Genomic DNA, 13,670 nt, shown 5'->3' with positions numbered 1-13,670 from the left:
ATTCTGCCTAGAATGGTTCTGAAAACGTGATAGGATTGAGCAGAGGTAGATAACTAGTGCCTTCCAGATGTTTGGGACTATAATTTCCATAATCCCTGACCATTGCCGATGCTGGCTGAGGGTCATGGGAGCTGTAGTCCAAAAGATCTGGAGAGAATCAGGTTGCCTGTTGTGTAAAGCAATTTTAATCAAAAGATGTTGTGTGACCATGTTGTGTCCCCACTAAACCTGCAAATGTTTTCAGCAGCTCTTCACCTTTTCACAGGTGAGACTTAAACCCACAGTTTTGACCTGGTTGAAATGTAACGGTAACCGTGGTTTGTCATTATGGGAACGGGCCTTGGCCTCACAGTCTCCATCCTCCCTTCCTCACCTTCACCTTTTGAATAATATGGCTCCATTATGTTGGCACTTGAAGAGCTGAGGTATTTATTTATTTGTTTATTTATTTCTATACCACCCAATGGCTGAAGCTATTTCATTTCTATACCGCCCGAATTAACAAGCCAGGGTTATTGAACTATGGTTTGATATCTTTTTTTGTTTTAAATGGCCACATTTAGGACAATCAGAATGGACTGTACCTCTTCTCGATCCTCCCAGAGTGCAGGACACAGAATAATGGGCTCAAGTTAAAGGAAGCTAGATTCCAGACGGACATCAGGAAAAACTTCCTGACTGTTAGAGCAGTACGACAATGGAATCAGTTACCTAGGGAGGTTGTGGGCTCTCCCACACTAGAGGCCTTCAAGAGGCAGCTGGACAGCCATCTGTCAGGGATGCTTTAGGGTGGATTCCTGCATTGAGCAGAGGGGTTGGACTCGATGGCCTTGTAGGTCCCTTCCAACTCTGCTATTCTATGATTCTTCAAACTGAGGGTGTGGAATGCCATTTTTGAATTAAAACATTAAAACAAATGAACAAACAAAAACCCTGCCATGTAAATAAAAAAATCAGCAAAACAGGGAACAGGTTAAGTTAGTACAAGGTTTTAGGTTTTATTTGCCAAAACCTATTGTTTTAAATGTGGGAGAACATTTTTTTTAAAAAAAGACGACACCCCTATGGCACAGTCTACCCTTAATCATCTCAGGATTTCACATTCTCATTCTGCTACACATGTAGACTAGGATTTAGCCCAGTGCATTAGACGCAACCGTTTCCCGTGGTTGCAGAATGGTACCAGTCACAATTCACACTTCGCCCATTAGCAGTGTGAAGCTTACCTATAATGATGAATATCTTCAAAGGATTTTGTGTTATTTATAGCAAATACACATAAAAAGCCCTCGCCCGTCCTCATGTACTGGTCCCGCATTGCACTGTACTCTTCTTGACCAGCTGTATCCAGAATGTCCAAGAGACAGGTTTCGCCATCAATTACTACTTGCTTCCTGTATGAATCCTGAGATAGGTGGGGGAGAAAGACCATTGCTTACACATGTGCACAAAATTTCACAGTACCTAGAGAGGTAAAATTGCCAGAAATTTTGATGCCATGGGGGTAAAAAACATTCCCCCCTGTTTTTTTCAGGGGGGAAACTGAAATTTTCAGGAAAATTGGGGGGGGGGGATGCAACATTAGCACTTTTTATAAATTGAAAGCCATTTTTTTACTTTTAGGAACATAAAATGTAATTATGTACAAATTGGTTTGGCATAAAATTACCACATTTGGCATATTAAAAATACAGTGTATTCAAACAATTATTACTAATTGAATTTACTTCTTTGGGTAACATATGGAGCTACAAGCTCCTGAACTGTAAGGAACACCTGAACTGTAAGGAACCTCTTTGGTTTTGCCAGTTTATGAGGAGCAGGCAAAAAATAATAAAAAAATAGAAGAAACCATCAACGTTATTAACAAAGAAAATTATTTATGCCTTAAACATTTTATTCATCAAGCTAAAATAAAACATTCCATAATCCAGTTTTTCTTCACCTTTTCCAATTTTTCAGGGGAAAAACCCAAAAAAGGCTTTGGAAAAAGACGAGGGAAAACATTTCCCCCTGAATTTTTCTGGGTTTTTTCCATGGGCCTTCACATCTCTAACAGTACTTGCATCGATACTATAAAACTTTAAGGATTCTTCACAATAAACAGCACTTCAGGTGGCTAGGGGTGGTACTGCAGCTTTCAGTTCAACAGGGATCACATGACAACATGCGCCTGTAAGGTTCCATTTGGCTCTAAAAAGCTGACAGACACACAAACACACTGTACGGACTGTCATCGCTTCTCTTGTCTTGGAGTTGGCAATTGTGGGAGCTAATACTGCATGAGTAGCTGATTTGGCTGGGGGAGTGTCTCTAGTTGCAGGTCCCTATTTTAAGAGATCTCGCAAGCCTTGTTAATGCTTACCTATCCCTGATTCCCACCCGGGGTATTTCATTCTAGATTTGCATAGAGGCGTGTCTAATCTCCTCCAGAAGTATTGCAGAGCTTGACAAACTGTAAACTCACTATCAGTTATCCATTCCCTGAGTGTTCATCTTCACATTTTGAGAAAGTTAAATCTTTGTTCCTCCTGGGCTCTTCTATAGTGCTGAGTCCAGCAACGGTGCACACAACAGAATTTTGGGAGCCCTTAGACAAAACACCCCAAATGAACCCCTTAATGGGCAAAAGGATCTCACGCACACACACACATGGGATGGAGACTTCCATTTTGCAGAAAGACTGAAGACCAGAAGCCACTAGAGAAACACCCACTGTTTCTATCAAACCCTACATGGTTTGGGTCCAGGCTACCTGCGGGATCGCCTTCTCCCATACAATCAGCCCCGCACACTCAGGTCCTCTGGGAAGAATCTACTTCAGCTAGCAAAAACTAGATTAACAACTGTTACCCAGAGGTCCTTCTCTTCTGCTGCTCCCAGACTGTGGAATGGCCTGCTGGAGGAGACTGGTCAACTTAACAGTCTACTAGCATTCAAGAAAGCTATAAAGACTGATCTCTTCCGGCAGACCTATCCAGTGGAATTTTAAGATGTTTTTAGGATGTTTTTAACAATGTATATTATGTTTTAATTCAGTTTTATTTATTTTATTGTTTATAGTTGTTCCCCGCCTCAATCAAAATGGAGAGGCGGGTAAGAAATAAATTTATTATTATTATTATTATTATTATTATTATTATTATTATTATTATTATCTTCAAAGACTGGAAGTGAGAGACAAGACTTCACCGCTCCCGTCTCCCTTGAGTTCGCCACATGCCATGAAGGTGCAAGGACAGTCTCCCACTTTTCACAATATGCCCCACACATTTCCCAAGTTCCCAACATGTTGCTCAGAACTCGAAGACTTGTGCAGCACCCTCCATGAAGGGAGAGATTGGTTCTATCCCCTCCACATCCTCCAGCGTGAGCAGAAGATTCAGGGGAAAGGGCTGTCTTCCACCTTCACAGCAGTCCCAGGAAGATCAGAGGGGAGGCGCACAGCCTCCTGGCCTTCTTGGGCGCCCCAGGCAAAAATAAGAGCCGGCTTTGCTGGTTGCAGGGGCCCAGCAACTGTCCGCTCTCACCAACCCCTGGCCTTGGCCCTAAGAGCCACTTGAAAGCAACTTTCAGAAAAGTTTGAAGCATGCTATCATGTCTCCCCTCCATCTTCTCTTCTCCAGGCTAAACATGCCCAGTTCTTTCAGTCTCTCCTCATAGGGCTTTGTTTTCAGACCCTTGATCATCCTGGTTGCCCTCCTCTGAACACGCGTCCTTGTTTGCGCCCTTGTCCGCGTCCTTCTTGAAATCTGGGCTCCGCAATTCAAGAAGGACGCAGACAAGCTGGAGCACATTCAGAGGAGGGCAACCAGGATGATCAGGGGTCTAGAAACAAAGTCCTGTGAGGAGAGACTGAAAGAACTGGGCATGTTTAGCCTGGAGAAGAGAAGATTGAGGGGAGACATGACAGCACTCTTCAAATACTTAAAAGGTTGTCACACAGAGGAGGGCCAGGATCTATTCTCGATCCTCCCAGAGTGCAGGACATGGAATAACGGGCTCAAGTTACAGGAAGTCAGATTCCGGCTGGACATTAGGAAAAACTTCCTGACTGTTAGAGCAGTATGACAATGGAATCAGTTACCTAGGGAGGTTGTGGGCTCTCCCACACTAGAGGCCTTCAAGAGGCAGCTGGACAACCATCTGTCAGGGATGCTTTAGGGTGGATTCCTGCATTGAGCAGGGTGTTGGACTCGATGGCCTTATAAACCCCTTCCAACTCTACTATTCTATGATTCTAAGTAGAAGCCAGGCCTCAACTCTGTGCCTATCTGTTGAAAGGCAGGACACTGCAGAAAGGTTGAAGTGCTACAGCACACATGTGGTGAGATGGCACTGAGCCATAGGACCATGCGCCCCCAACACTGCAAGACGTGGGACAGATAGACATAAAGGCCTATTTGCCGAATCTCGGTGTTCGTATGGAGAATGGGAGCTGGGAAAATTGCATGCACACACCTGCATGCGTTCACCCGAGTTTCAAGTAATTCATTCATTCATATCCCGCCTTTCTACCAAATATTGGGCCTGTCAATATTAGAACCAACCCTGTGTTTTGGAGGATATAAAATTAGGATGGATCCAAAACAACCATTAATGCCATTCTGGAAACACAAGTGCGCTCGGTGCTACAGTAGACAGGTTTTTACAGCAGTTCTGAGAGGTTGCACAAGCAAAAGAACATTTCGGGATTTAATTTCACTTCTCTTGCCCAACACGCTATTGCGAGGTTTAGAACAGCCCATTGTCTCTGGACACTTGATTTTTAAAAAAGCGTATCTGAATGCCATCATGTCCTGTAGGATCTATGGCAATCTAGCCACCTCCCTTCCCACGGTTGCACCAAAGGAAGCAATATTTTTAATCTTGGTTCCTTAGTACTGAAAGTAGCTTGCTTATATAACCAGAACAGAGGAGCAATTATATAAAATAAACTCGAGAGCAAACGGATCAGAACAGCAATGCCAAGATTTCAGTGTCCTTTCCACCATGACACACCTACAAGAATTCTTTGCGCATTTCATGGGCATGACATAATCAGTCTCATTCAGCCTATTCCGTTGCATGCAGTTATCTTTCTAAAGCTATAGGTTTCGCAGACCTGGACAAGCATCAGGGAGCAGAAGACAAGAAAGCGACGTAGAATGAGTGTTCCTGGAAGGATATTTGAAGTACAGAAATTAAGGGGAGACGGGGACGGGACACTGCAGGTGTCACTCTGAACATTGCTAGAACAATTTAGTTTAGCGTTCTAGTGCCAAGCCAGATGTCTCCAGGAAGCCTGCAAACAGGACACAATAGCAACAATCCCCCTACGTTGTTTGGCTGCAATACCTGATATTCAGAGGTACACTGCCTCTGTACACGGAGGTTCTATCACTGACAGGTCTCTCTTCCCTTCATTTGTTTAAACCCTTTTAAAAACGGCACCTAAGCTTGTGAATATCATTACATTCCCCAACCTGTCCTGAATCTACTGCCAATCAATTTTATTGGGCGACCGGGAGGTGAGGATGAGGGGGTGGGGGAATCACCATCCACACCATGCATACATTTTCAGTTTGCTATTGTTTAAATGTTTTATTCATATATATTTTTTAGATTTGTTGTTTTGGTTTAGATTTGTTGTGCATCGCCTTGGAGGCTTTTTGACAAAAAAGGTGGTATAGAAATAATAATGATTTATTATTGTTGTTGTTGTTGTTGTTGTTGTTATTATTATTACTATTATTTCTTACATTTATATACTGCCCCATAGCTGAAGCTCTCTGGATGGTTTACAAAGATTAAAACACTGAGCGTTAAAAACAAGTAAACAAAATTTAAAAACCATAAAAAGCATAAAAACAGACAATATCCTGTTAAAACAACTATTCTGGGGTCATTTTAAAAATTCAGCATCATATTATTATTATTATTATTATTATTATTATTATTATTATTATTTATATAGCACCATCAGTGTACATGGTGCTGTACAGAGTAAAACAATAAAATAGCAAAACCCTGCCACATAGGCTTACATTCTAATAAAATCATAAGAAAACAATAAGAAAGGGAAGGGAATGCACCAAACAGGCACAGGGGAGAGTAAAACTAACAATATAAAAAGTAAGGTCAAAATCAAGTTCTAAAAGCTTTAGAAAAAAGAAGTTTTCAGCTGTTAAATATGCTGTTAAATGCCTGGGAGAAGAGAAAAGTCTTGACCTGGTGCCAAAAAGAACAATGTTGGTGCCAGGCGAGCCTCGTTGGGGGAGATCGTTCCATAATTAGGGGGACACCACTGAAAAGGCCCTCTGCCTTGTTGCCATCCTCCGATTATGTGTCATCATTCCATTCGCCGCCACCCCCCACCCCAGGCGCCACCATCTTCTTTCCAAATTAACAGGGTCTCAAACGTTTTAGTTGTTTCTTGTGGACAGGGTGCTCCAAAGCCTACGTCATTTTGGTTTCCCTTTTCTATCATTTTTGTTCTAGTTCTCTTGCTTCCTGGGCACCCAGACGGTCTACGTAGAGAGCATGTTATAGACTCTGTTCCCCTTCCACCGGCCTAGTGCGCCTTACCTGGGGGTTCATAGAATCATAGAGGTGGGAAGACCATCAAACATCACATAGCCCAATACCTGCCTAATGGGAGAAAAAGCCCATTAGACAGTTATGAAGATGAACTGCTCCAGCTTAGTTTTTCCAGCACCTCCACGTAACTGGAATACTGCTGACCTTAACTCCAGTCGGAAGAACATCAGAGGAGCCCTGCTGGATCAGACCAAGGGTCCATCTAGTCCAACACTCTGTTCACATAGTGGCCAACCAGCTGTCGACCAGGGACTGACAAGTGGAACACGGGTCCACAGCACCATCCCACCTATGTTCCCCAGCAACTGGTGTGTATATAGGCATATTGCCTCTGATACTAGAGATAGCACATAGCCATCAGGACTAGTAGCCATGGATAGCCTTCTCCTCCAGGAATTTATCCAACACCCTTTTGAAGACATCCCAATTTGTAGCCATCACCATAGAATCATAGAACTGGAAGGGGCCTACAAGGCCATCGAGTCCAACCCCCTGCTCAATGCAGGAATCCACCCTAAAGCATCCCTGATAGATGCTTGTCCAGCTGCCTCTTGAAGGCCTCTAGTGCGGGAGAGCCCACCACCTCCCTAGGTAACTGGTTCCATTGTTGTACTGTTCTAACAGTCAGGAAGTTTTTCCTGATGTCCAGCTGGAATCTGGCTTTCTTTAACTTGAGCCTGTTATTCCGTGTCCTGCACTCTCGGATGATCGAGAAGAGATCCTGGCCCTCCTCTGTGTGACAACTTTTTAAGTATTTGAAGAGTGCTATCATGTCTCCCCTCGATCTTCTCTTCTCCAGGCTACCCCACATCTTGGGGTAGCAAATTGCATAGTTTAACTATGCGCTGTGTGAAGAAGTCATGAGCGGCCAATCAGAAACCAGGGCATGTAAAGCCCCACAGGGTTCGAAGTGATACATCGCGTCAGCTGCCCCACTGATACATGGAAGATGCTCAGAAGTTCCCTGAGGCCAAGGTCATACAAAGAAGGAAGTGAAAGGCGGAGGCGGTTCCCCTGCCACAGCACTGGGCCAGATTTTACTCATGCTCTTGCGCAAGTCCTATCACTCAGATGTATGAAACATACATAGGATTAAGTTCCGGCTAAACTGTGTCCATATTGGGGGGGGGGGTTGGGGAGGATTGTTCTGTTTTGTTTTAAATAAGTAGACAGAATAAATTTTCAGGATACCAAGAAAAAACGTCTGTTGTGTTCATCAGCTGATGGAACAAACTTCCAGCTTCCGGGCCTCTCTCTGGACATAGATGTTTTGACCAGCAGAGGGCACTGCTCTAACTTCAGCAGCACCTGGATGCTCACAACATCACCTTTTTAAAATTTCAACCTAAGGCTGAAGTATGAACTCTAAAGTCAATTTCCAAAAGCTTTCATCATTATTTATATCTATATCATCATCATCATCATCCTGCCTTTTGCCCAATACAGGGCCTCAAAGCGGCCTTACAAAATTTAAAACATGTACATTTAAAACACATGGCAATTTTAAAAGTCCTTAGCACAGACGGAGGCCCAGATTAATCGCCAAAGGCCTGCCGGAACAAAGAAGGTTTTGCCTGCCTCCGAAAGCACATCAAGGAGGGAGCCGGTCTAGTTTCCCTGGGAAGAGAGTTCCAGAGCACTGGAGCAGCCACCAAGAAGGCCCTCTCCTGCGTTCCCACCAGGCGGGCCTGTGATGGTGGTGGGACTGAAAGAAGGGAGATCTTCTTCCCCAGAAGATCTCAAAGCACAGGCTGGCTTTGTAAGGGAGAATACGTGGCCAACCAGCTGTTATCTTTCAGATAACCTGGACCCGAGCCGTATAGGGCTTTATAGGACGTAACTAGCACTTTGAATTGTGCCCGGAAACAGACTGGAAGCCAGTGGAGCTGTTTTAACAGGGGAGTTGTATGCTACCTCTAACTAGCATACCTGATCTCTTTCCAACACCATGACTCTGTATATATAGGGTTGCACTCTTAGAACACAGTCTTGCAGGAGGTTCTCCTATGCACACCTCCTTGATAACTTCCACAGGGTTCCTGCACTTCTGCCAAGGTCCGTTTTTATTGTGGTTGTGAAACACTGTCCTTAATGAAGATGAAAGTCAACATCCACTTTTGGGATCTTCTCTCACCACATTAAATACATACACCCATTCTGTTTTAGGGATTTGGCTTAGTTAAAAGCATTGTGGCAGAACAGCCCTAGGATGGTCTATGCAGGCCTGGAGGCCTTAAGTCACAGGTCATAAATGACACTCCATGCACCTGACGAAGAGGACAGTGTCCACGAAAGCTTACGCTATAAACATCTCACAGATGAAAACAGTGATGCTTTTTAAACTTATATAACATCCCTGTTTGGAAAAGGAAGATTGCTGCCTGAAGCCCACGAGACAGACACACAGGCCAGGTTCACACAACATGCTAACCCGCCATGGGTTTTCAGGTTGTCTGAACGCAGCGCGTTTTCTGCAGGGTGGGTGATCGTGTTGCCTGAATGCAGCCCATTTTCCACAGTGTGGCTTGTAAACATGCAGTGTGGTTTATTTTTCTCGAACAAGCCACCTTAAGAACCCATGGCTTGTCGTTAGGTTGTTCAGAATGGTTAACAAGCCACATGACATGGTTAACAAACAGCCCTGCAGAAAATGCACCGCTTTTAGACAACACGATAACCCGTGGTTCAACAACAACCTACATTAGGTGGGTTAGTGTGTTGTGTGAACTCACTTACATACACACACTTCTGAAGACTCTGCCTCTCCACTTGCTTTGTTTGTGTTCATCAACAGTGAAACAGCCCATCCTTTAAGAGGGGGTGTTCTCGTGGTCAAAGATATACTAGGAAAATATATTTATCCTATAAGGTTTATCAACAGTTTAAGACAAACCTCACCAGCTGCAGTGCATATTATGACAGGCTGTGCTCTAGCGACCGTCACATATACGTGCACTAGAATTGAGATGCAGCTGACCCCCTGCTTGGATTTTTAACTACTAGAGACCTGGAGGGAATGACAAACCTGGCCTGCTTGCACTGGCTGCCTGTATGTTTCCGAGCCCAATTCAAGGTGCTGGTTTAAAGCCTCACACGGCTTGGGACCACAATACCTGATGGAACATCTCTCCCGACATAAACCTACCCATACACTACGTTCAACATCTAAGGTCCTTCTCCGGGTGCCTACTCTGAGGGAACCTCAGAGGACGGCAACAAGGGAGAGGGCCTTCTCTGTGGTGGCCCCCTAATTATGGAATGATCTCCCCGATGAGGCCCGCCTGGCACCAACACTGTTATCTTTTCAACGCCAGGTCAAGACTTTTCTTTGCTCCCAGGCATTTAACAGTATACGTTGTTAACTGTCTTTGGCCTGGCTGAGAGTTTGAAGATTGTTTTAAATGTTAGCTGTTTTTATATTTTTATGGTCTTAAATTCTGTATATTGATTTTTAATGTCCAGGTTTTTTAAATCTTTGTAAACCGGCTAGAGAGCTTCAGCTATAAATGCAATAAAGAAGGAAAGAAAGAAAGAAAGAAAGAAAGAAAGAAAGAAAGAAAGAAAGAAAGAAAGACAGACACTTTTTTTACAAAAAAAAATCAGGGACAGGTACCAGAAAATCAGAACTGAACCCACTAAACAGTGGCTACTGGAACATATGATCAATGAAAACAAGCCGTGCAAATACACAGCTAGTGCTGTCAGAGCAACAGTCCTCTAGAGCTGTTTGAGTGCGCAGGCCACTCACCCAAACACCAGACACGCTAGAGGGGCATGTGCTGATGCTGAACTCCTAATAGCCAAACATCACACTTGACCCTACAGCGATTAACCAAAAATAGAAAGTGTGTGTTTAGGCAGGGTGGGGTGGGTGGGGCAGTTTTGTGAATAATTTGCCAGCTGAAACCAGCTTGATATATTACTGGACATGGTAAATTACTTACTGACATATATAATCTACACCATGATACCATTTAAAAAACATCAGGCTTCAAGAACTTTGTTGGTCAATAGTTGATTTTAAATGTTCTAATTGACGATCTTGTGTATCTTTGGAGTTGAACTGGTTTAAAATGACATGTTTTGTAGTTTAGTTTTCGAATGTTTTAACTGTGGAAGTTTTGTATTTTAGGATTTATGTTGTAAACTGCTTTGAGATGTCTTTGGGATAGGGTCAAGAACATACGTAAGCACATCAGAAGAGCCCTGCTGGATCAGACCAAGGGTCCACCTAGTCCAGCACTCTGTTCACACAGTGGCCAACCAGCTGTCCACCAGGGCCAACAAAGCAGGACATGGTGCAACAGCACCCTCCCACCCATGTTCCCCAGCAACTGGTGCACACAGGCTTACTGCCTCCAATACTGGAGATAGCACACAACCATCAGGGCTAGGAGCCATGGATAGCCTTCACCTCCAGGAATTGATCCAACCCCCTTTTAAAGCCATCCAAATTGGTGGCCATCACTACATCTTGTAGTAGTGAGTTCCATAATTTAACTACGTGCTGTGTGACTAAGTCGTCTATAAATTTAAGCAGCCACGCTCACAATGGCATCACCCACTGGTGAGCCGGGGCGTCGGCCAGCCTTCCTCCTAACTTTGAAGATGGAGAGGTGGGAATTGCCCGGGCAGTTATCCCTGCCCTCTCCCCAGCTGCAGATCTGTCTCTCTCCATCTCCGCCACCTTTAATGGTGCCCAAACTCCACTGCCTGAGTGGCCATCTCACCTCGCCGGATTATAGATCAGACTGGGTCCCTGCCGCCAGTGTTGGCTGCCTCCAGTACAATTGCCTCTTTTGTGACACTGAGGAACTCTCTGCCCAGGGCACCCTTGCGGAGAAGGGAATGTCCAACCTGGCGTGACCAGGCTGATGAACGCCACATGTGACAGTACTTTTCACAAGCACGGCAGGTAAGATGCACAATGGGCTATTGACGCTCAAAATGCCAGCAGGAAGAGGCACCTGTCAGGATGGTTGCACCAAGCCAAGCATGACTTTCTCCGTGTGTGTGTAGTGCTTTCACAGCATCCGGCTAGAACTTAAGTAGAACAAAAGCAAAGAGCTCTGGATCTCACCTAAGCTGGTTTTATGCACACTGCTATCCTTTCAGCTTGCTGTAGAGCAGCCTTCCTCAACCTGGGGCGCTCCAGATGTGTTGGACTACAACTCCCAGAATGCCCCTGGGGCATTCTGGGAGATGCAGTCCAACACATCTGGAGCGCCCCAGGTTGAGGAAGGCTGCTGTAGAGGAAGGGATGACACTTTTAACCCTACTTCGGAGATGCTCAGATCATGAGAGGAAATGGGAGGAGGTTGCAATAGGAAGTGGGAGCAGGCTTTCAGAAAGCCACACTTCTGCGGGTTCCCAGAATACACACAGCCCTGCCTAGACAGGGATGTTTCTCCATGCAGACCCAGGCCTTGCTTTGTCTCCTATTACACAAGCTTTGCTCACAGTCACCCTTGCAAGAAGGGCACAGAGTTCAGAGTTAAATCGATGCTTTGACGGATAAGCAATGCTATCGGCTTATTTTCAATTGTTTTCCCCCCCAAATGAACATGGAGAGGGGAGGGCAAGGATTCCGCCCTGATTAACGTTAAAGTCTGATAGATCACGGCTTGGGGAAAGCAGAGTTTCAGCAAGGACAAGAAACAAAGCAAGCAAGAGGGCTGTTGTCGTGGCAAAAGCTAAAGGGTACCTCCCAAGGGCCCCAGGTCAGGTGACTGAAGCACCATCTCATTGGGATTTTACTCGGAGGCTGGGCCACGGAGTACATCTTCTAAGTGTTTCCTGATTTTAAGAGGCTGCCAAAAAGGATTGTCCTCTATGGCACCATTGTCCCACCTAAGATTTGAAACCATGGTTTGAAGCAAATCTGGAAAACCATGGTTTGGAATTTAACGCTAACCAAAGTTTGTCCAATGTAGATGGCACAGCAAACTATGGTTAGAGGAAACTAGGAAAAGGAGGAAGAATCACCACCTTGTGGGGGGAGGTAAGTCTGCAAGTCTGCAACACATTCCCATTCATTCAGACCATGATTCCTTCTAACCATGGTTCAGCAGATCACCTTACTTCCTGAATTAATGCAGACACCCCCGTCCCCTAAGACAAGTCTTGAAGCAGCAGGGAAGAGTGAGGTCGGAGGATTACTTAAGTCCAGCAATAATTAAGTTATCAAGACCACATTGTTTAATCTTCCAGCTGAAGGCTATTTGGAAGACCATAAAATCCGTGGTATCAGATAAAATGAAGCATCAATGCAATTGCATATGTTCACAACCTTGTCTTTATCGCCAAACAAACGCGCATGAGTTTGGTTAGCAAGCCTTACTATTACATGGGTATTAATTATATGATCAGTCATTAGCCTAGGATGCCATGATGGCAACTCATATAAATTAGGACTGTGCACTGCCTCGGGCTGAACCCCCGAATCTGAGCCGATTCGGCCTGAAGCGAAGCAGATTGGGTCCAAAGCGCCTCAGGCCGATTCAAGGCAGCAGTGGGGCACTCTCTCCGCTCGTGCAGGAAAGCCAACGCAAGGCCAACCATGTGTCCATTGGACTCCCCTCCCTCCCTACCCCCCGAACCTGGAGCCACTGTCACTTACGCTTGCCATACATCCTCCTCTATTCTTCTTCTTAAGGTGCCTTCTCCTTTCAGAGGTTAGCTATCATTACAGCTATTTTTGTGTTTGACACCGCTACTCTAAATAATCATATAGAAGTACAGCTATACCATTCTCTCAAGTTCCCCGTAAAGGGCCATTTCCATGGGTTGTGACTGTAGATTTATGAAAACAACAGAGCCCCCAGCTCTAACGGACAAGGACGGACAGCAAAGGTAAGCCCCGTGGGCGGCAGCTCCAGGTTCGGAGGTGAGCAGGGAGGGAAGGAGGCAGGCAGGCGGGCGGGCGAGGAGGGAGTCCAATGGTCTCTCAGTCGGACTTATACCCGCCTGATGGCTGGCTGGCACCCAAGAACCTGCAAAGGCTGACCAGGGGCCCTTCCACACGCCGTACTGAAGGTGCATGCATGCGCCCCAAGTACGACCCCAAAACAATAGTGTGTACTACAGCCAGA

General features: G+C 45.1%; 1 protein-coding gene across 4 annotated transcripts in view; it reads right to left on the bottom strand.

Annotated features, from left to right (window-relative positions):
* The window catches only part of KRAS (KRAS proto-oncogene, GTPase), a 57,499-nt gene that overhangs the window by 26,576 nt on the left and 17,253 nt on the right, over positions 1-13,670 (bottom strand). For all 4 annotated transcript variants that reach the window (XM_063134757.1, XM_063134758.1, XM_063134756.1 and 1 more), the window contains exon 3: positions 1,227-1,405. In XM_063134757.1, coding sequence (XP_062990827.1) covers positions 1,227-1,405 — 179 coding nt within the window. The remainder of the gene's footprint in view (positions 1-1,226; positions 1,406-13,670) is intronic.

The sequence above is a fragment of the Elgaria multicarinata genome, chromosome 9 (assembly GCF_023053635.1).
Source record: "Elgaria multicarinata webbii isolate HBS135686 ecotype San Diego chromosome 9, rElgMul1.1.pri, whole genome shotgun sequence".
NCBI lineage: Eukaryota > Metazoa > Chordata > Lepidosauria > Squamata > Anguidae > Elgaria > Elgaria multicarinata.
Note: the sequence above shows the minus strand (reverse complement) of the source record. Positions and strands in the feature narration are given on the sequence as shown.